Source organism: Aegilops tauschii, chromosome 7 (genome assembly GCF_002575655.3).
Source record: "Aegilops tauschii subsp. strangulata cultivar AL8/78 chromosome 7, Aet v6.0, whole genome shotgun sequence".
Lineage (NCBI taxonomy): Eukaryota > Viridiplantae > Streptophyta > Magnoliopsida > Poales > Poaceae > Aegilops > Aegilops tauschii.
This window is the reverse complement of record NC_053041.3, coordinates 606441114-606464443: the sequence shown is the minus strand read 5'-3', so window position 1 is coordinate 606464443 and position 23330 is coordinate 606441114. Positions and strand designations below refer to the sequence as shown.

The window sequence follows — 23330 nt, the reverse complement described above, 5'->3', positions numbered from 1 at the left end:
GTAATTTAATTAACATATATGCTAATTCCTGACTATCAAAACTTTTACAAATCTTAGTCAGGTAAAAACATCACTAAGACCAAAATTGAAGTATTGAAAGTGCACAACTAGAGGAAAATTTACCTGATTTATATCGAAGCGCTATTAGGATAGCAATAGCCAGATGTTGATCCGAATGTCAAGCTGAGATTTACTCAATTTTAGGTAACTAATAAGTAGACGACTTCACCAATTAATGGATGGTTATCAAATATGAACTAGCCAGTCATCGCCATATGACATTGACCTGGATCCTTCGAAACCGTTTTGTTTATTTTAGAACTATGATCTTTTGCTCTAAAACAAAATCGTTTCACTGTATCTTTGAAAAAATTATGTATTAATACAAAAGAAGTTTTGAATTTTTTTTATTACTTATACTTTATGATCAAGCAATACTCCTTATTGATTTCTTCACAACAACTAGTTTTTTTTGCGAGAAAACTTCCAATCTATTCATCTTCAATCATGGCAATACAACGAACACAGGAAATAACAAAAATTACATCCAGGTCCGTAGACCATCTACCGACGACTACAAGCACTGAAGCGAGCCGAAGGTGTGCCGCCATAATCACCCCTCCCTCACCGGAGCCGGGCAAAACTAGTTGTAGTAGACAGTCGGGAAGTCGTCGTGCTAAGAGCATCTCCAGACGTTCAGCCCCCTAGGGCGCCGAAAAAGAGCGGCCTGGGGGCGAGCCGGCGCTAGATCGGCCCCTGGGGTTCGTTTATCCCCAGCCACGCCCCCAGGTGCCGCCCCCAAGGCGCCCCATATTCGAACTCCATCGTTCCCGCTCAAAGAAAAGCGATCATCGCAATAGTTCGGCGATTCAGTGCCACAGTTCGGCGATCAAATAAAAGGACACGCAGTAGTTCGGCGTACAGAAAAGGAAGGACGCGGAAGGAGTACATCAAACGTCGAGCTCAACCTCCGGCGGCGTCGTCGTCGGCGTACGCGGGCTGGAAGGAGTCGGCGCGGCTTCGGGCTGGTCGGCGTGGCTTCTGTGCTGCCGGGCGCGGCGGAGGCATCGTCGGTGGGGCTGGGCGTCGCGGAGGCATCGTCATCAGCCGCCGGGCTGGGCGGCGGCGTCGGCGTCGGCGTCGCCGGTATCTGATTCAGGATGAGGCCGCGCTCCGCCAAAAACCACGCCTTGAGCTTCTCGTCGCCGCTCTGGGGCATGTCAGCGCCACCCATCAAGAAGGCGAGGTCATTGTTCCTCTTCTTCGCGTCTTGAGCTTTGAGTTTCACGGCGCTGTTCGTCATCAAAACAGCCCACCTCGCCTCAGTTTTCTCTTCTCGCTGGGCGGCCCTGGTCTTGGCGTCGGCGAGGCAGTGTTCGATGGACTCTTGCATGCGCGAGGTAGCCGACTCGGCGTATTTCACCTTCTTGGCACCTTTGTTGCCGTCCGGTCGCCCGACAGCCGCGCCCGCGGTCGGCGCGTCCGGCTTGTACGTCTCTTTGGCTTTGGCGAGGGTGCGTCGGACGGCCGCCCATTTCTCGCACCTATCGATCCGCCTGAAGACGTGGAGGTACTTGAACTCTGCGTCGCTGTTGTCATCGCGGAACATGGCGAACATGCGTAGCAGCTGCGCCGAACGAAAGAACATCAGTCGGCGTGCTCGACGCGCACGCGGCGCGCACGAGGCGAAAGTGTGCGCGCACGGCGGAAGGCAATAGTATGAGATACCTGATCCTCGACGCTAGTGCCGCTCTTGGGCAAGCCGCGACCTCCTCGACGATCTCATGCCATTTGTTGCACGCCGTTTGGATGAGCCCCCAATGGTTCGCCATCGCCTTGGCCCATGCTTCATGTGCACGCTTTTGAAGTAGGGGTCGACGAGCTTCCGCTCGTCGAACTCGGCCTTGATGCGGTCCCAATACGTCTCGATGCTCTGGTTCGTGCCGGTGACCGGGTCGAGGCAGACGACCTTCCACGCTTCGGCGAGGCACTCCTCTTCCTTGGACGCCCACTTAATGCGTGGCTCGCCGGGCTTGGCTGCCTTCTTCTTCCTCTTCTTCTTGCCTTTCCTCGTCGGCGCCGGTTCCTCCTCCTCCTCTTCCTCCTCCTCCTCCTCCTCCGGCTCTTCCTCGCCGTAGTCGAGCTCGTCGTCCATATCGCCGAGGTCAATCGAGCCGTCCTGGGTAGTGAACCCGGGGGAGGCGGCGGCGGCAGCCGAGCCGGCTGCGATGATGTCCTCCATGTCGGCCTCCGTCGAGTCAGCGTCGCCAAGATGCGTCGAGGATGCGGCTTGCGAGTAGAGGACGCGGCGAAGAGGTGGCGTCGGTGAGGCTGCATAGTCCGGCGGCGAGTATGTGTATGGCGGGTACTGCACGCCCGCGAACGCTGGCGAGGGCGTGCGCTGGACAGGGCGCCCATGGGGGAAGGTGATGTTGGGGTTGAAGCCACCATGGGCGTCCACATCGGCGTAGCCCGGCGACGACGTGCTCCATGGGTGCGGCGACGACAAGAACCCGGCCGGAGAGCCGACGCTTTGCTGGCTCCAGGCCGCGTACGGGTGCCCACTGGGTGGATTCATCATCGCCCCGCGCACCGCCTCCGCTTGTTCCGCCGCCGCCGCAGCCGCAGCGTGCGCCGCTTTTTCCCTGGCCTTCTTGGCCCTGTTGCGCCTGTCGGCGGTGATGGCCTCCCGGCGCTCCACATCCACCTTCCACTCGGCGTTGCTCATGCCGGGGGGCTTGGATAGCGGAGCCCTCGGCTTCCTTTGCTTCGGCTGGGCGGCGGCGGCTGTGGGATCCGTCGCGGCGCGCGGCATCACGTACTTCTTCGGCGGCACGGCGGGCATTTGGCGGGAGGAGGCGAGCGTTTGGCGGGAGGAGCCGAGCGTTTGGCGGGAGGAATGGAGAAGAGAGGGGAGCCTAGGGGGAAAGTAGGAGAAAACGGGGGGAAAGGGCTTCAGTCGCCGACGGAGCGGCCCCACGCCGCTTTTCGCTTGTGCCGGCGCGCCCAGGCGACACCCGGCCGCTTGGGTTCGGGGCGGGATCGCCGGCTCTGTATTTCGCCCAGACCGGCGCTAAACGAGATCCTGGGGGCGTGACTGGGCCGATTTTCGGCCACCGGCGCTAAAAATTCGCCTGGGGGGCCTGTTGGGGGTGCGGCTGGAGATGCTCTAAGGCCCCATAGGACCAGCACAGCAGAACATCAACTGCCGCCAATGAAGAGTAGCGTAGATCGGAAGGATCCAACCTGAAGAAACACAAACATAGACGAACTACGACCAAATCCGAGCAAATCCACCAAGGATAGATCCGCCGGAGACACACCTCCACACGCCCACCAACGATGCTAGACACACCACCGGAATGGGGGCTAGGCGGTTAAGACCTTATTCCATCTTCACGGAGCCGCCGCCGTCTCGTCTTTCTGAGCAGGACATAAACCCTAACAAAACTTGAGGAAACATCTAAAACTGGAGCCCTCCCACCAGCAAGGGGCGGGATCCACCGCGCCGCCATGGTCCTAAGGCCACCGAAGACGAGGCGGATCGGCGGCGGAGCCGGCGGGAGGCAAAGGAACCCTAAACTTTTCTTACGGTATCACACCAACTAGTTATCACAAAAACCTTAGCCGATGATAAAATTGGAAACACACATAATCATCGGTAATCTTTTTTTTTTACTTATCAAATTGTCTTCGTTTTTTGCTTATACATATTTTATTTGCGGTAAAAATTGCAGTGGAGATTTTCCCGCGGTTTCACTTAAAAAAGGGGTGGTATCTAGAAACAGAGTACACACTCCAGGCAGAAAATGTCTCATTGGTCCTATGATATTCCTTGGCATCACAAATAGACAACCCTCCTATGTTTTGCAAGTAGATTTCTCCCCGGTCTCTTCCCCTATAAATACATCCTATTTCTCTCTCGCCCTTCCGCACCAGACACCACACCACCCTTGAAACAACAACAAGCACACGGAGGAGAAAAACAGAGAGAGCAGAGCAACAACAAGCACCCTGCAACTCCTCTGCTCTGCTACGCCGTGAAAGTGAAACACCAACACAACCATGAGGCCCGGAGCCGAGTTCGTCGCCATGAGCCACCGTGCGGGGGCGCCGACGGTGGCGCCAGCGCAGGGGCTGATCAACGGGACGGTGGCGCCACACTCGCCGTGGCAGTCGCCGGTGCCGTACCTCTTCGGCGGGCTGGCGGCCATGCTGGGGCTCATCGCCTTCGCGCTGCTCATCCTCGCCTGCTCCTACTGGAAGCTCTCCGGGTACCTCGACGGCGACCGGGACGGCCAGGCGACGGGGGACGCCGATGGGGAGAAGGCCTCGGCGTCCGGCGCGGCCAGGCCGGCCATGGATTTCCTGGAGCACGTGGTGGTCATCATGGCAGGCGACGAGCGGCCCACGTTCCTCGCGAAGCCGGCCGTCAGCCGGGCTGCCGAGGTGGAGCTCGCAACCGCGGCCGCGGCAGCGAGCGCGCTCGCCGGCGGTGAGGGGCAGGAGAAGAAGGTGGACGAGACGGGCACCGAGGCGAGCTCGCATCTCGGCGCTGACTCGGCGAGCCCCAGCCGTGATCACCACGACGCGACGAGCCGGAGCCACGTCCATGACCAAGACGCGGCGGGCCAGAGCCTCGACCACCACCACGATGACCAAGACGCGGCGAGCCAGAGCAGCAGCACGACGGCCCTGCAAGAAAGCTTGCAATAAAAGCAGCCGCCTTTTGTTCGCTACAGCTTTCCCTTTTTTGGGGCTGCTTTTCTCCCACCTCCTCCTTTCCCCACTCCTTCTTCCTCCTAGATTTAGGCTCGGCTGTGTAGATTCTTGGCGTGATTGGTTGAGTGAAAATTAATGGAGATATTTATGCGAGACTTGGAAATTTTGCCAATCGAAGGTCTCTTTGCACCCTAAATAATGGTTGATCGTAGCATCATGCTCTGCTTCAGTTACAGCCCTCTGAAGAAACGGACAGCACTCCACACCATTATTCCCCATCTTTCGGAAACTTACAATGAAATCCAAAGTGACTTGTGCCGGGAGACAAGAATAAATATTGATCGAATTCAGATTCTTTTGCTTTTGTGAATGCAGCTGTCCTGCAGCAAACAAGCAGCGCAACAGGGTCAAGCAACATAGGGACGGCACTAGGTCTGTAGGCCCAGCACTCACAGCCCATTTTTTTTATTACAAGGTAGGCCTCGGTCTGCTTTATACTCCCTTCACCCCATATAAAGTGTCCCTTGTATCTAGCACCGAAATACGACTAGATACGTCCGATTGAGCGACACTGAATATGAAAGGGAAGGAGTATATTCAAGAACCAAGGTGGTACGACACTGAATATGGAAGGGAAGGAGTATATTCAAGAACCAAGATGGTATGAAGCAAGCCTTGTCCAGGATACAAAAAATGGCACCATGCCAAAACATAAATAGACGATCAGCCCCATGAAGCTTAGCGATGCATCCTTTAGCGGTGCATCCGGTGTGTGCATCCTTTAGCGGTGCATCGGGTGCGTGTCACACGATATCAGCAGTTCATTGGCCACCTTTAGCGGTGCATCCGGTGTGTGCCTGCGGCTTCCACCACAATTGGTACTATATAAGGTAGAACCATGGCACAAAAATAGTATCAATAACAATTAAGCAATATTTAGAGTTGTATAAAAGTAATTGCATCTAACACAATTGATGATCCTTCCATCAACGAACAAAATTGAAGCATTGTACACACACAAATACATCAGAAGTAAAGTAATTTCTAGGTTGTAAGATAAATATAGAAACAATGATGGTGGGGGCATCGGTAAGAGGGACCAGTGGTTTTGCGGTGGTTGTGGCGGCCAGACTTCTGTGGCAACAATGATGGTTGGAGCGACGAAGGCAGCGCGACAATGGTTGCGGTAGACGGCTCTTCTCCAGCGTATCTGCGGTATTGCCACAGTTTGTTTCTTGTTGTGGGGTCGAAGCTAAGGCTCCAGGGCACTGTGGTATGTGATGACCGGCCACAGGTGGCCTGTTCGGTGATCTTCCGCAGCGCCAGCCGTGCCACGGCTGTATTTGTCCTTCTGAGCTCTCCATCGGAGTCGGAGTTGTGATTCCTGGCCACGGGTGGCTGAGTTTGGGCGTAGATCTTCATGCAGCTTCACGCATTCGCTACAATGTGGGTTGAGTCGACTATTGCATAAGGCGAAGTCAGAGTCATTTGCTCGAAGTGTAGGGATGGCGATGACGCCTCTAGGGGATGAAAGATGACGATGATGCCTGCGTGCTGTCTAGCTGAGGCCCTCTTTGGAGTGGTGTGTGTGTGTGGGGTTTCTTATTTGTGCCGCTCAGCGGTTGTAATGGTTTTCGCTTGGTCTACATAATTAACTGGGTAATCTAGTTTTTACTTGGTTTTCCCTAATTTACTGATCAACTCTTTTCTTCTTAATGAATGAAGGATAACTGCCATTTCCAAAAATATATAGAAACAATATTAGGATAAGTATGATCGGATGTTGTAGTGATGGTAACTAATAAGTAGACAGCTCCATCAATTAATGGATGGCTGTCAAATATGAACTGATATTTCATCGCCATATGGCATTGACCACGATCATCGTAAAACATTTCGAGTGCTCATTTTAGAACCACGATCTTTGACTCTAAAACAAAATCACAAAGAATTTCCGGATTAATACAATGAATATTTGGAATTTTTTATCTACTTCTGTTTTATGATCGAGCAAAACAAATCCTTGTTGATTTCTTCACGGCAACGAGCTAATACAAAGCTGAAAGGTAAATGTAAAACACATTTAATAATCCACATATACCTCTATCCACATTCCGCACACACGATCAATTTATTTTCTTAACTCCTTGAAAAAAACTTCAGTACAAATATAGTAACCCCACAATTTAGAAACTTTGTTAATTTCTATTAAAAAATAACAGCATAGGGTATTTAATGATATCCCTTAAGAATCCCCGCAAAAAAAAAAGACCTCCCTTAAGAAAAACAGGCCAAGCCCAAGCTATTCAATCAGCAGGTTTGCGGCTTAAGTTTTCTTATGTGCTTGGAATATATGCACTAACACACGTGGTAGAATCAAGGTGAAACCCAAGGCTAAACTATTCACAACCCCTTGCCAAAGGAAACTTTTAATGTTCTAGTTCTACTACTTAATACTTTAGTTGCAGTGACTAATGCATGAATGATTGGTCCATTCAATTGTCTCTCTTGCCTAGCTACTTGAACCCAACATGACATAGTGGATAACTTAGTTAACAGTATTGCCAATTCTCAACCGTTTATTTTTATTTACCTATGTTAGGTAAAAGCATAAACACTTGGTGCAAAAGTGATGTATTGAAAGCGCGCAACTATATCAAAATGTATATAATTGAATATTCTAGCAAGTAACTTATATATGGAGAGATATTAGGATAAAAGATGTTTGTAAGTTGATCAAGAAGTTATGACTGGAATTTAATCAATATTTAGCTAATTAATAAGTAATGAATCTTTAAATGAGCTTAGTTCACTTCTTGGTCAGAGTGGGTGTACAACCCAGGCATTCCAGTTCAAGTCCTCACATGCACCAAGGATGGGGTCTTATTATTGAAAAAAAGATGTAGGGCCACCCTTACCTCTTTCCTTTCCATAAAAAGTAACAACTTATGTAGTCATTGGGGACGAGGATCCCTTGCCGTATGGCAGGGTGCCATTCCACCACTGACATGTGGGTCCGCCTGGAACCTGGCCCACATGTCAGTGGCCCAACAACAGGTGTCGTGCGTCAGATGAGCTCTCTCTAGTCAATGGACGTTGTAAAATATGAACTGATGCGTCAGCAACATATGACATTTACCTGTATCGTCGGAAGCCGTTTGTAGTGCTCATTCTAGAACTTAGATTGTTGGCTCTAAAGATAGTTAAATTTATTCAGAGAGAACTTTGGATTAATCTAAAAGAAGATCTGGAGAATTTTCGTTACATCCTTTTGATAGAAATCTTTAGTGACTTCTTCTCAGTAGCTAGATTATGCAAAAAAAAGGAAGGTAAATGGATAACATACTTAATTTTCGTCATTGTGATGAATGATCTACAATTCATGGGCCCACCCCCATCATGAAATAGTGACTAACCAACCCCCCCCCCCCCCCCCCCCCTCCTAGGAAAAAATGCTGTACAAAAAGACGAAACGGGAAACCGTCTCGTCATGCCGAAATTACCCCCATATAACCACTTTCACCTCGACCATAACCCACCGGCATTCAACTCAGCCGTTTGTCTCGCCGTGCTTTTGGCTGAAACCGTGTGATGCAGTTACTAGGAGAGTCGAGCATTGTTGGCATAGAGTGGATTAAATTAACCATTTCCTCTATGAACACCATTTTTTGGAATAGAGGCAGTACCTCCGTGCGAAAATAACATGTCATTAGGAAATTCATACGGTCTTTGACATTTGATACGACAACTTGACACTGAAGGGATGTAGCTATTGCAAATATGTACGAGCAGAGTTCACAGCTCCAAACAAAAAAGATCAGTTTGGTCTTTTGATATTCCTTGGCGTCACAAATAGACAGTACCCCCTAAATAAATAAACAAATAGAGAATACTGTGATGTTCTGTGAATATTTCTTCTCCACCTCTCCTATAAATACATCCCATTTCCCTCTCACCCTTCCCAGTTCCCACACCACGCCTAGCACAAACAAGCCCCAACACAAGAGAAACAGCTAGCAGAAGCAAACTAACCAGGCGCAGCTCCTCTGATACGCTTCCGCACCAACACGACCATGAGACCCGGAGTCGAGTTCTTCTCCGTGAGCCACCGCGTGGGGGCGCCATACGGTGGCGCCAGCGCACGGGCTGATCAACGGGACGATGGCACCACACTCGCCGTGGCAGTTGCCGGTGCCGTACCTCTTCGGTGGGCTGGAAGCGATGCTGGGGCTCGTCGCCTTCACGCTGCTCATCCTCGCCTGCTCCTACTGGAAGCTCTCCAGCGGCGGGTGACGCCAACGGGGAGGAGGTCTCGGCGTCCGGAGCGTCCAAGTCGGCCCCGGATTTCCAGGAGCACGTGGTGGCCGGTCATCATGGCCGGCGACAAGCAGCCCATGTTCCTCGTCAAGCCGGTCACCAGCCGGGCTGCCGAGGTGGAGCTCGCGGCCGCAGCGGCGCCACCGAGCACGACGTCGATGGGCAAGAGAAGAAAGTGGACGAGCAACGCTGCGAGGTCAGCTCGAAGCTCCGAGGCAATGCCGCTGACGCGGAGAGCCATGACCATGAGAGCAGCAGCACGACGGCACTGCAAGAAAGACAAGAGACAAGAAAAGGAAGAGAGTATCTATAATTGCGGTAAGCTTACTCTTGAATAATTTTAAATTTATGTTAAACAATATCTCTGTCTCAGCTTTGTTTACTTCATGATTGTCCGATTTTGTGATAATACATTCATACGCAAAATGCCATGCAGTTAGGTGCGTGGTCTAGAAAGCATTCATAATAAAAATTTCAATGCTTTCAGTGCTCATATTTAGAGTGAAAGATATTAATAAATCCTTGTATCCAATATTTCAAATGCTCATGTTATCTCTGCCTTGCTTTGTAAGAGAAGTGCATGAATTCTGCGCCATTGCATAGCTGCATATATCACATTACTGTATCAAGTATTTAAGAACAAGTTGTATTTTCTCGGAAATTCGTAGGGGCATGTAAGTGCGGGGCGCATTCACCTGCCAAGCCCTGCCGCCTGCCCGATTTTCCTCGCGATTCGCGAAGTTGTTGAATCTCGCACGAGGGCACAGTAAAAAAGAAAACCCTCAAAAAGCTTTAACTTTTAATGATGAAACTTACTGTTTTTACATCAAAAAATGCCCAGTTTCAACAGGTTTTAGAGATATTATTTTAGGAAATTTTTTCTATCGTTCGTAGACACAAAATAACTGATTTTTATCGGTCACTCATACTGAGTTTCAAACATTGAAACTTCACATTTTTAAAAAAAATCATCAAAATATATTCAAAATTTATCTTATTTGAAAGCGTTGGTCGCGAGAAACACAAATATGAAATAGAACTTAATTCAAAATTTTCTTTTAAAAGATATAGATTTTTGAAAATCGAAAGAGAAAATAAAAAGCTGGTACTAGCGACCTGAGTGCTCCTGCACTTGCGTGTCGTAAATCTTCGTCCTGTATTTTCTGTATAACTACAGTGCTATAATTGGAAATGTGTTCCGTATACAATAACGTCACAAATGATATGTGATTCCACAAAAAAAAAGATATGTGATTAATATATGCACATGCACATTACAATTAGGTCTCCTTTGATTCGAAGGACTTTCGTAGGAATTTTGGAGGATTGGAATCTTTAGGAATTTTTCCCATGCTGGTTATTTGATTCATAGGATTCAGTCCTTCAGAAAATTACCTAAGGATTCTTTTGCACTGCGTTTCATATGAATTTTAGCATCCACTCAAAACTCTATGAAAGAATCCTTTGTTTTTCCTATGCAATCAAACAAGCAAAAACCCTATAGGATTGAGATGAGCCTGGCATTCCAATCCTATGTTTTTTCTGTTCCTTCATTTTTAGAATCATGTGAATCCAAGAGACCCTTAACATGGGACTAGCACCCTAGAGCGATCGAAGGAGCTCCTTTGAATCATTTTTTAGTAATATCATATACTTGCCCAGGTTTTGAAAGAACGCTTGTGACAACAACATTTCCTATTTACTAGTTAATAGTGGAAGTATTTTTCAAGTCTTTTTGCTGTATTTTTGTCCTTGGGGATTGACATACTTTTCCATCTGGCTTTAAATGTCAATGCAGAGGTTTTCCCCTTGGCTTCTAAATCATAGATGGTATGGCTCGGTTAATCCCCACATAACAATACATAATTGGAATTATGGACTATAATGTTAATTTGATTATTTCCAGATATTGTACAATAACCCCGGATATCATGATGCATTGGAGATGACAGCAAATTCATTAACGAGGAGTGCTTGTGAGTGCTTTGCTGCAAGCATGGATTCCTATATATCTCTCAAAGCAACGTCCACAGCCATACAACTAGAGCTGCAATTGTGAGTGCAAGAAAAAAATAGGCTTATTGGGGTAACAACAGAAGACATGCACCATGCTATCTGTCGACCACCTGAACACCATCCAGCATGTCTCCTAGACGGTCCCTGTCCCGCCGCTGCATAGTGGGTGGTACTACCGCAAATTTGCCAAGAATTTAAATATATAGTCGGGAGCATGTTGCAAGAAGACTCTCTTGATAACCACCTTATTACGTGGTACATAGGGTCCAATTCATCGCACTACCAGCACAAGAGCCGTCTCCTCCTACTGGTACGATGAGCCTACGCATTTAGGAAATCGCCCAGGTCTAAGGCCTACCACTCAGGCCCAGAGCCTCACGGGCAAAACTCCACAAGAACAGGGTGGTGGCATATCTAAACAAATGAACTTCCAAAAAACATAAAAGAGTGCCTGCAGTGCTTTTTCTTCCCGCAAAAAAAAAGTAGGAAGGTAATTTTTAGCTTAGTAATGTTCTGTGAAATCTTATTGGGTTTTCTTGTAAATATTATTCCCTTGACGCATCATAAATGCAATAGGTATAGTGTGTCTTTGTCTTCCAACTACTTATCTTACTATTCAGAGATAGAAACAAATCTCTTTTTTAGAGAGCAGGGTCAGTCCCATCAGTAAGGTCACATAGCTTACTCAAACTTTAGAGTTTTCATTAACTGTATGTATGAGACAGGAAGTGATATTGTGCCATGCATGTACATATAATTCTAATGGAGGTTAGTACCCTTTAGCAACTAACCGTCTACTACCTGAGTAGGTTCAATTTTGTGATGATGAGAGGCACCAATGTACGTATTGCCTAGATAACTGTGGATTAAAGTCATCATCTTTTTTACCCGAACTTATTCTAATAATATCGGCTCAAAGATTTATGCATCCCCCCCCCCCCCCCCCCCCCCCGGCCCCCTTCCCCCCGCGAAAATGATTGCCTTATCCCACTGTCCTCGTCTTGTTGTCAATTACTTCTTGTCTTGGTGAAAATAGTCACGAAGTACTTGCACAAACTGCTATTTGTCTGCATTGCTCTGTTTCATATCTTAGTAAGTGAATGTTGTGGATAACATGGCCATGATATTTTATGCAATGACTTTAATTTTGTTGATATGATTATACATTTGTAAAGTTCTTATTCTAGGGATTTTGTCACCACATTTTTCGCATCATGCCATATATGTGTGAATGTTTCTTACCGGTTGACATCTAGTCATGGGCCCAACAACAAAAGCAAGAGTTAGTTAATAATAACTGCAGCATCTTTAGAGATTTGTCACTAAGAGAAAACACCAGAGATTCATGTATCTCGGATTCCCGCAGTAAATTCTAAGTTGGAGCATTGCATAAAGCAATTTAGAAGTACAATTTAGAAGTATTGGGCAAAGATCATCCCCCACAAGGATAAGAAATCCCGAATGATCTTTTCCCAGATTATTATGTTGGATTAAAGTAGCAATCGCCTGATGGTGGCCCGCACTAAGCCCGGTGTTACTTATTCCTTTTCTTGTTGGTGACAGCAGATTTGCATAAAATCTTGTTCTGCTACTCCTCTTACATGCTCCTGATGCATGAAGCATCATCTGTTAATCTAATTACAGCATCATTTTTTCTTCTGGATGGTGATCCTAGAGCTGCTCCATAAAGATTTGGTCCTGCTTTTTTGCATTGTTTATTCCTGCTCCCCGCAAGTGCTGGTGTCACTAGCAGCAGTGAAAGGGACCTGACAAATGCCATGGATAATGCTCCTCTTCTTTTTTCAGGTTAGGGGAAGGGCTTTTCCTCGGCAGTGGTGCTGGTGCGGAGCAGTTGAGCACAAGAGAGCAGCATTATATAGGACGGGCTCCAGTTAAAAGTTTCCAAAAAATATCAATGTCTTTCTCTAAGTATGTGTAATGTTTCAATAACTGATATGTTTATTTGCAGACTACATAACAAAAAGATAAAAATCTGGCCCAGATTTTCCTCAAAGATAATCTGGCCTAGATACAACAAAGAAAAATCATATTTTAATCTATAAATTTGGCCAGTCGACCCTCGACCTCGACGCTCTCCGGTGGAACGTCGACACGTCGTCGTCGCGGTGGATTCATGGCCGTGTGTGCTTGAGATGTTGTCATCCAAGATGACTGTAGCGCAACCGAAGACAGTACGGCGAGATGCACTTGATTGGCGCGGGGGTATTATTCCGGACAGTGACTGGACGTGGATTCAGTACACTGAGTGAGAACGGTGTTCGATGGGCGTCTCTCTCTGTCTCGCGTACGCAGCAGTAGGATGATTCTTGGCCACAACGGGGCGAGACATGTTGGGTTTACTGCTGCACCACGACTCCATGGAATCTCGCTTGTCAAGAGGGCAGCATTGGCACTGTTGCTTTATCTATTTTTCATCATCACTTTTCTTTTCTTTATGCAGGGTGGAATTTGTGGGCATAGTGCACCACAGAATATGCTACTAGTGAATTGCCTACGGTCATGTACAAGTTTGTCGTTTTGGATAAGGACAGTTAACAGAAGGTGTTGGTCCTAGTCACTTCTATGACCATCAAGTAAAGCATGCACTAATCAGCATCAGAGAATGACACAATATTATCTTTTGTATTTTCGATGGGAACTATCTGTCAAAAGTAAGATCCCTCGCATGTTGATTGATTTCAGTCTGGACGAAGCGGTGGAACGAAGCGACCTCTCCGTAGAAGCTGCGGACTTTGTATCCCAGCATGCATGCACATTCAGCGTTGAACTAGGAGTAGTGTGCGCTAATCCTGCAGCTTCTGCCTTGGCTCAGACGCTGCTGCAGCTGCTGCCATGGCTGCACAATCCAAACACGGTCCAAAATAGTTGTCATTCCATGGAAAGAAAATACCGGTACAAATCTATAGGGAAAGATACATCGCTTTATTGATAAAAGGAAGAAGAAAGAGTATAATAAAGGATACAACACATGCCATGAACGCGAGAAGGCATAAGCATGGTGTCCGAAGCAGAGATAGACGGGGTGCTTGGCCCGAACAGGATGAAGGACACAACTAAACCTAAAACTAGAGGAGCAAACCAAATCAGCAGGACGCCGAATATCTTCAATTCCAATACCGGGACACCACGAGCTAGCAACATATTTGTTAGCTAAAGTAGAGTAGACTGGACGTCCGAGGGGGGGGGGGGGGGGGGGGGGGGGTGGCGGCCGTGGAATCCACCTCATGTCGGTCACGTATGTCCTGTATACATATATATGGTGTGCAGCGTGCTCGTGGAGTAATCGGAGGCAAATTATCGGAGGGTGGCGTGGACTATATAGTGGAGCGTGAGTGTGATCTCACCCGCCGCTGCTACGTGACGGCCGCTGCTACGTTGAGGTTCAGGTGTCTCGCGCCGGTTCCCCCAACTAACGGCACCCCCTCTTCTTCTCGCTGACGGCCTGAGACTGAGATAGAGCCGTCTTGCTTCTTTTTTTTATTCTTTGGATGACGGACAGGATCGAAGAGAGAGAAAGAAAGACGCTTCGGTGATCGGAACTAGCAACGGACTGTACCTACGTGACCTGCTGCTGGCTGTTTGCGCGTGCATGCATTCGATAATCGTGAGATGTACTCCCTTCCCTTCGTCTCATAATATAAGAACGTTTTTAATACTAGTGTAGTGTTAAAAACGTTTTTATATTGTGGGACGGAGGGAGTACTTATCAAGGTCAATGGTGATCGGTGAATTGCAATTGCTTTGACGTAAATTAACTCTCATTTATATATATATATATATATATATTCGTCTGGATAAGTTTTATTTTCTCAAGGAAGGTATGTACGCAAGTGAAGAAAGTTATCCACAAAACTGGCAACAGATAAGAGATAGGGGACTAGCAATGTGACAGTATGGACATGCCTTTACCTCTAGGGTAACAGGTGTATATACTTCTGAAGAATTCTGGCCATCTCACATATAGTAGGAGTACGCACGTAGGCAATGCAAGATGGGACCAACTTCCAGTAGGCAGCTCATCGTTGAGACCTTTATCTCTTGTCCTAATAATAAAAGACCAACATATTCTTTTCTTGGAAGAAAAATGGTTTCTTGGCAGCGTCATCCCATTGGCCGGCCATCATCCGGCCGGACAGGTGTGTGGATCACCTTTACCAGACACGGCAGACACGCGGTCTCATTTGAAACTGTGCCTCCAGAAGATTGATGAACACCTGTTGATTGGTTGCCACCCTCATCTATCCACATCGAATATTTGAAATCCAAGGTAGTAGCTTGGATCCATACTCCTCCTACACTCACAGCATTTTTGGCACGAGGTGTTCTCATGGATCCAATCGGCCGTTTGGTAGCGTTTGTTTTCTGTGTTTGGGCTAGCCGGACTCTTCCTTCGAGCGTTGTGAGCTGCAAAGCGTCGTGGCATCTTGATCTTTTGCCCACTTCTTCTAAGAAAACAGTACGCCATTTATGGGCATATTTGCGAAAGAAAAAGAAAATCAGGGGACTTCGGACTAGCGGTGCTCTTTGGTTAAACCAGTTCTAGAGTTCTCATGCCTGTCACCGACAGGTGAAGCCATCGGCGGATGCTACGCATAACGTCTTATGCGAAGACGTCAAGTCATGCCTGCTACTGGCTGGTGCTGCACGGTGGCTCTAACGGAGGTGTCATGTTTAGCCTGTTGATGTTGGATCGAAGGTGGTGCGATAGTATCGGGAGGCAGACGGTATGGGACGTCTTTGTCTTCCGGTGTCTTCTACAGAGGTATCCAGCTATCGAAGCGTTGGTAGCCGGATAAGGGATGATGGTACAAACGGATTCAACGACGAGTTTATGCACTCCGGTGGAAAACACATGATCTCTGATCAGGCTACGTCGATGCACGCATGCGTCGCGACCTTGCTGAAGGTGATGGATTGAAGCTTGGCTGGATGAGAATCTGGAGTTCAACCTGGTGTTGGACTCGCCATCATCGACGCACATGTGGCGATTCCCTCATGAAGGCGTAGCCTGGTAGTTGTGTATTTTTCTTTTCCGATGTCGCCTTGGAACATAGGGTTAGTGGCTACCTGGTGGAGCTACTGTCGTGAGGCATGAGGCATGAGGCATCAGGTTTTCTTTTTGCTTTTTTCGGGTCGATATTGTTCGGTTGCTGGATTCTGCATTATTAATAATATATGGTTGTATGCGTCGTCCTGATCCAGAGGCAGGGGATAATCCTCCTTTTCGAATAAAACCTACTCCCTCGATCCAAATATATAAAGGCTATCACATTTTTCGAGATTGCTTTTGTCTATGGACTAGAGCAACAAAACTCTCCAATAATATATAACATGCATGTTACAAAAATTGTATCATCAAATTCGCCTGTGAAAGGAGTTTTTTTTTTTGCGGAAATGTGAAAGGAATTTTTAATGATATATTATTAATCTTAACCGTAGCCAAAGGCAACCTCGAAATAGGCATTAGGTCTTATATATTTGGATCAAGGGAGTACTAGACTTCCATCTATATGGCCTTAAAGTTCAAGCTATGCTTAAACATGACGTGGCAAAAACTGCCTTATAATCTACCAACGATTAAAATGTGGACGTGTTTTTCTTCTTCTTTTTTTGCATGGGTGAAATAATGTATTACCCAACTCGGAAGGTTCATACAGTCAATCGTAGCTAATTCCGTAGCAACCAAAGGCCCAGAAATGTGAACGGTTTAACGAGTTTAGAATTTAGCTCCGGGCTACCTTAAAGTGTTTGAGCATCTCCAGCCGAGCCCCCAACACGCCCTCCCCAGGCGATTTTTCCGCGTCGGCGCACAAAAATCGGCCCAGCTGTGCTCCCAGAAGCCCAATTTTCACCGGCTCGGGCCGAATTTGGCGCCGGCGGACCCAGGCCGAACCCGGCGCGCTGGGGGGCGCTCGGGGGCGCCGGGCGAAACGGTTTTGGCACGAAAGAGCCGTGGGCCCGCCGAGTCAGCAACACTCGCCTCGTCGTCCTCAGAACGTCTTGGTTTCCCGCGGGGAATCAATGCCAAGGCTGCCGCCGGTCAGCCTTCCAGTGATTCCTCACGGGGCGGCGCGGCGACGCCTCACTCCCTGCCCCGCGTACACACGCCTCCCCGGCGGCTATAAGAAGCCCCCCCCCCCCCCCCCCCCCCCGCCGCTGGCCACAGACGCCGTGCTCTCTGCCTCTCTCTCTCTCTCTCCGCCGCCGAAGAACCTCTCCTCTCTCCCAGCCCCAGCCACGGCAATGTGCGAGCGGTTCCCCGGCGACGGAGCAGCGGCCAACGGCTTCGGCCGCCGCTCGCTGCAATCGTGGGAGGCGCACCTGCTTTTCGAGGCCAACATCCCGGGACATGCGCGCTGGGCCGACAAGAAGCAGAAGGCCGACGACGGCGACGAGGACGGCGGCGACGTCGGCGACTTCGCCACGCTGATCGACTTCTTCGCCCCGTAGATGCTTTTTTTAAATAATTTATGTAAACGCCGAACATGTTGAATATGAATGTCTAGTCTGCCGGATTTCAGCCGAACTTTGCCGAATTCAGATTTTTTAAAATAAAATAAAAAACGCGTCTGGGGCGACCGTGGGGCGAGTGGCTGCGAACCCGCTCGCCCCCACACCGATTTTAGCGCCGGCTTGCCCCCCGGGGGCGCGTAAAAGCACCGCCTGGGGGGCCAACGGCTGGAGATGCTCTTAGTACCGAACATGATCGCCCAAGTTCACATCCCATTTTTCTTTCCAAGAAAGTTCACTGCCTGCCAAAGATGGACTTGACCTTTGCTGGATGGATGGAAACTCTGATGGAGCTCACGTGTGGAGGTCAAGTCGATGTTTCTGCGCGGGAAAGTCAAGGCCGGCAATGATCTCAACGCCAACCGCAACCGAGCGTGACACGTACGGTGCCCCCGCATCGCCCCTGCAATCACCGCCCGCAACATGTGAGCAAGCACATGGAAGCATTGCATATGCTTGACCAAAATAAAGCAGGCCCGCGCGTGAGCATGTTCCCTTCCATCCAGCGAAAAAAGCCAAATTAAGTAATTAACTAGTGGTGCGTACGTACGTATGTACCAATTGGGTCCTGCGAGAGTGGAGCGAAAAAGGGGTGGAATTCATCGATCGATCATGATGCACCATGGCAAAGTAAAACGGAAGGGAGATGCCACACTTGAGAGAATGGATTGAGGTGCCGTGGGCGCATTGGTAGAGCCTATGATTAATCATGGATACTCCATTAGGGCCAGATACTTGCCGTTTTGGCTACGTAGGTAGTACTAATGGCACGAGATATTAACTTAGTTGATTGATTGATTGATGCTCCAGTAGGCCATTACTCACTCCAAAGCGATATCAATTACTCCCTCCGTCCCATAATATAAGATCATTGTGCAAACTAAAACAGCTTGCAAAACAATTTTATATGGGTGTGGCTAGATCTCGGACTGAGACTTAACGAATTCTTTGTCAAATGACAGAACATATAAAAAAGAAGAAATAAATTTTTTTAAGAAAATTTTACATGAATCTTCAGGTAGAATCTCACGAATATAGCATCGACTGAGACTTTGTTATGTCTTGAGATTTAGCAATCCCAATCTTATATTATGAGATTCAGCAATCCCAATCTTATATTATGGGATGGAGGAAGTAATATATAGTTTGATGTGCTCGAGAAAAGAAAAATAGGCACACAAATAGCAATGCTATACATACCTACGACAAATATTTGCCCGATCTTGGTACGACACTTAACATCAGCCATCCATCATGTTTTTAGTTTAAGCTACATGATCTGATTGCACATCGCACCAACATCAGACTAAAAAGCATTATGAACCGACCATGCTTGAACTTTCCAGAACCATTTAGTCTGAACCATATTCTAGGATTGGGCGTGGTTTTGCATTTCAAGCTTTTCAAGGAATGTGAATAATTCAGAGAACGCTACTGATAGAACATTAAAAAAAACCTGGCATGTGAAAAAAATATAAGAGATGAATAGTGATTGTCATTTTTTTATGAGATTTTTTGCCTTTTTCTCTACATCTTGAATTTTCAGTTCAAATTTGGCCAGAAATATCGTACCTTATGCCTTCGAAATGCCTGCAAAAAATGACCTAAATTTTTCCTAGAATACTCAGGTAGTTAGTTAGATTCACTAAAATGTTTCTATTTGTTCTTCTCATTTTGCATTTCTATTTCAACTTTGCCAGAAATATGTGAAAACATTCAAATCCCATAACAACAGAAGATGGTTAAAAAATCTCATTAGATTTCGGTAATTAGTTTGATTTACTAGAGAATTTCCAGTCTTTTATGTTCAATTTGAATACCTAGTTCAAACCAACATAAGTAAGAACATTCAAATTTCATAAATGGTTCATGAGGGGACATAATTCCTCTGAATTATTGCCGTGATCGCATCGATATTAATTCCAATCCATGCGTATCCTTGCTTCTAGCAACAAAATATGTACACAGTGGCCTTCCATATGCATCTATGATGGCACACACGAATCTCTACGTGTACTGTTGCAGCGGGAGCCGTTCTCAAAGAGCCCACTGCACACAAGACATTGTATTGTTGAGCTCACATGAATGGAAAAGAGGCATGCATCTGTACTGAGCTAGCTAATCCACATACACATGTGGTGATATATGTACGTGTGATCCATGGTGTTCTGGATCAGCTGCCATGACGCACTAGAAAACGTACATTGGGGTTTGTGTGTGAACTCGAGACATATTTGCACCCCCTTTTCTCCCGCGCAATCATGCACGTTGTACAAAATACTGACCTACTAGCTACCTTAGTCAGCTTGGGACCATCATACTTATGCTGTGGATAAGCTCACACCAAGCTATGGTGCAACAGAACAATTTTTCGTAGAACTTTCTATAAGTGTTCATATATATCATGTTTCCATGAGGCAGGAAAAGCACCTTTCTGATTAGTTGATGCACTGTGTGCGTTAATGTCCCATACTTAATGAAAGAGATGGATACTCCCTAACAAAAAGTGGTTTATGTGGGAGTATATGTTTTGATTAGAAAGCATGCTTAAAGGACCACTACACTAACAAGTAGATTAATTAATCCAGGGAGTAGTAACGTTCTATTGGCCACGCTTTGGGCCCTTCAGCCACTCCTAGTCTACCACGCTAAGCTAGCTCTAGGCTAGCTAAAGCTTGCAGACATAATCCACATTCATTACGTGATGGTAAAGCTCCACTGAGTGATGGATTTAGCTAGTTAACCGAATGCTCATGGATAAGGACACGGCTTGTTAATTAATTGTAGTAGTTAACAACTTGTGCGACATGTTAACGTCAGCTAAACTTTGTGACGAGGCTCTACCCATATAAATCCACCTATCTTGATCTGATTGTTGTGTGTGATATACTTTTACCGTATCTAAAGTTAAGGGGAAGATCCTACAAATGTGCCGGTACAAATTCATATGTGTTCGGTAATAAGGCTATCACGCATAATAATCTAGCTATTTAGCCTAGCTAGAAATATTCGCCAATGATTATGGTTAATAGGATAGTACTAATATTACCATCAACATCGGGACACATCCCCAAAGCTCCCTTTTATTGCTACTAACATATCTATGTCTTTTTATTAATTTAATCCAAGGAAATAAGGACGATGTGCACGTCCGGCCTAAACCATATCATGAACTTGCCTTTTGTTTCTGGTTTGGACTTGGAGTCACCCTATAATAAGCCCACAATGCAATTATTCTTGTACAGTCCTACATGATCTCCCCCTCCTGTGTATCCGCGTCTACAGGTATCCACACACAGGAGACAATCAATTAATTTTCTTAATCCCTTGGAACAAACTTACGACAAATATGATGGTACCACAATTAAGGAATCTTCTTAGAGTTGTATAAAATACTAATTACATCATAAGATCTCCCCACCAAGAGAAAAGACACAAGGCCAAACTATTCATTCATTAAGCAAATGGGTACCACATAATTAAGTAGGTTTGAGCTTAAGTTTAATTTTTGCATGGAATTTATTCACTAACACGTTAGGCCAAACTATACACAACCCCACAGCATATGAAACTTCTACTGCTCTAATTAATGTTGTTGTAGTGACTAGTGCATGAATGATTGGTCCACACCCAATGTTATATGTTTCCTAGTTACTTGAATCCTGCCTAATATACCTGCCAATTTAATTTTGGCTAATTCTTGAATACCTGAATTTTTATAAATCTTAGTCAACAAAAAGAATCACTTAAACCAAAATTGAAGTACTGAAAGCACACAGCTACAGCAAAATTTATGTGATTTCTAGGCAATAAGTTATATATATGGAAGAAATATTAGGATAGCAATGGTCGGGTGTTGATCCAAAGATTTGGCTGATATTTAATCAATTTTTAGGTAACTAATAAGTAGAAAAATCTACCAACTAATGGATGCTTGTCCAATATGAACCAATGTGTCATCGTCATATGGCATCGACCAGATCCTCTGAAACCGTTTCTCTAAACGTAAACCATTTCCTTGCACCCGCAAAGTACTTCTGGATTAATGCGAAGGAGTATTTGTTTTTTTATGAATCGCATCTATTTGTGACCAAGGAATATAATGCTTGTTGATTTCTTAGCACCAACTAGTTAATATGAAAGCCTTAGCCAGGAGGCAAATGGGAAAGATGCTTCATCATCTCCATCTACTGGTATCCACGTATTTCACACGCACAACATAATTAGTTAACTTTATTAACTCTATAAAACAAATTTGTAACCCCAAAATTTAGGAATCTTGTTAGATTTCTATAAGAAAACTAAGAGCAAGATAAGTTACTTAATCATCTCCCTCAAGAACAAAAGAATGCCCAAGGCCACTCTTCAATAACCAAGCAAATGGGTACATGATAAGCAGGTTTCCGCTTAAGCTTTCTTTATGTGCATGGAATTTATGCACCAACATATGTGGTAGAATCAAGGCCAAACCCAAGGCCAAACTACTCCCAATCCTGTAGCAAAGGAAACTTCTAAAGTTCTACTACTTACTATAGTTGCAGTGGCTAGTGCATAAATGAATGGTCCACCCAACACAACATACATGGAAACGTAATTAAAAAATTTGCTAATTCTGAAGTGCCTAATTATTATTAATCATAGTCAGCTAAATGTTAGGATGATCTCCACCATGTGGGCCCAACGGCCCACCGGGCCCTTAGATCCACGCTCTGATCGGGGGCGCTCAACCCACTATGGTTGACGGGCCCCTGTCACCTGCACTATATAAAGTGGTGGGGGCCGCGGCTCGCAACACGAGGTTCATCGTGACGCCATACAACCCACCTACATCCCCTACCGATTTAGGGTTAGTGTAGTGCTGACGGGAAGCACCGCCACTGCCCTCTCTGCCATCACCACCGTGCGCCACAGCACCACTATGGTCTCCGGCTCCAGCTCGTCAGGCCAAGCCGAAGGTAGGACTACCGAAATCCTACCCTACACGATCCCATGGATCTATCAATGGTATTAGCCACTCTGGCCTGGTCAGCCGGCCGACGGCCCAGAAGCACTTTCGACCCACTTGGCCCGGGGCGCGGCCCCGTGCTTCTGCCGTCGGCGAGAGAAAAGAAGGGGGTCGGGGCGAGGAAACAAAATGGAACGCCGATCGGGGCTCTCCCCTGTTTTGTTCTAGCGAGAACAACGGCGCGCCGTTGGATCGAGATAGACGGCCACCGTGAAACCCTAGCCCCGGCCCGGGCCAAGTGGGCTGAAAGTGCTTCTGGGTCGTCGGCCGGTTGACCAGGCCAGAGTGGCGGGCTCGCGCTGCGGGCCTTTTGGGGCCGGTTGGCGCTGCCGCGCGCGGTCGGCCGAGGCCGGCACGACTCACATTTTTTTCTGTCCAGTTTCTGGGCAAATATAATACAGTTTTTTCATTCAAATTATTCAGAGAAATTTTCTGTTTAGAAAATAGAAAAGTAAACAGAAAAAGTTTCTGAAAATGAAAATAAAATTTTTTCAGAAAAAGAAATGCTCATGAATTTTACAAAGAAAATAATAAAGTTCAGGAATTTTTATTCATGTTTTCCGCTGCAAAATAAAAATAAAAGTGTTGTTTTTAAAGTGAATAGAACTAAAGTAAAAGATTAAATTGTTGCTTCTCTAATGCAATTTTGAACCAACCGGTTAAAATTGCTTAGAGAGTAAAAGAGTACAGAATTGTTTCTGAATAGAATATTGTAAAGTTTCCGCTGCAAAGTAAAACT

At 46.5% G+C, this 23330-nt stretch overlaps 1 protein-coding gene and 1 long non-coding RNA gene across 2 annotated transcripts; both read left to right on the top strand.

The window, feature by feature from the left end:
* Positions 1-3847: 3847 nt before the first annotated feature.
* LOC109759206 (uncharacterized) lies at positions 3848-4885 on the top strand. The gene has a single exon (XM_020318030.4). It carries the CDS (start codon positions 4066-4068, stop codon positions 4714-4716), a length of 651 nt encoding a protein of 216 aa, XP_020173619.1. The 5' UTR covers positions 3848-4065; the 3' UTR covers positions 4717-4885.
* Positions 4886-8675: 3790 nt separating this feature from the next.
* Positions 8676-11836, top strand: LOC120968320 (uncharacterized). The gene is made up of 3 exons (XR_012189828.1): positions 8676-9357; positions 10838-10869; positions 10946-11836. It is a non-coding gene; the product is annotated as an uncharacterized lncRNA (long non-coding RNA).
* Positions 11837-23330: the final 11494 nt, after the last annotated feature.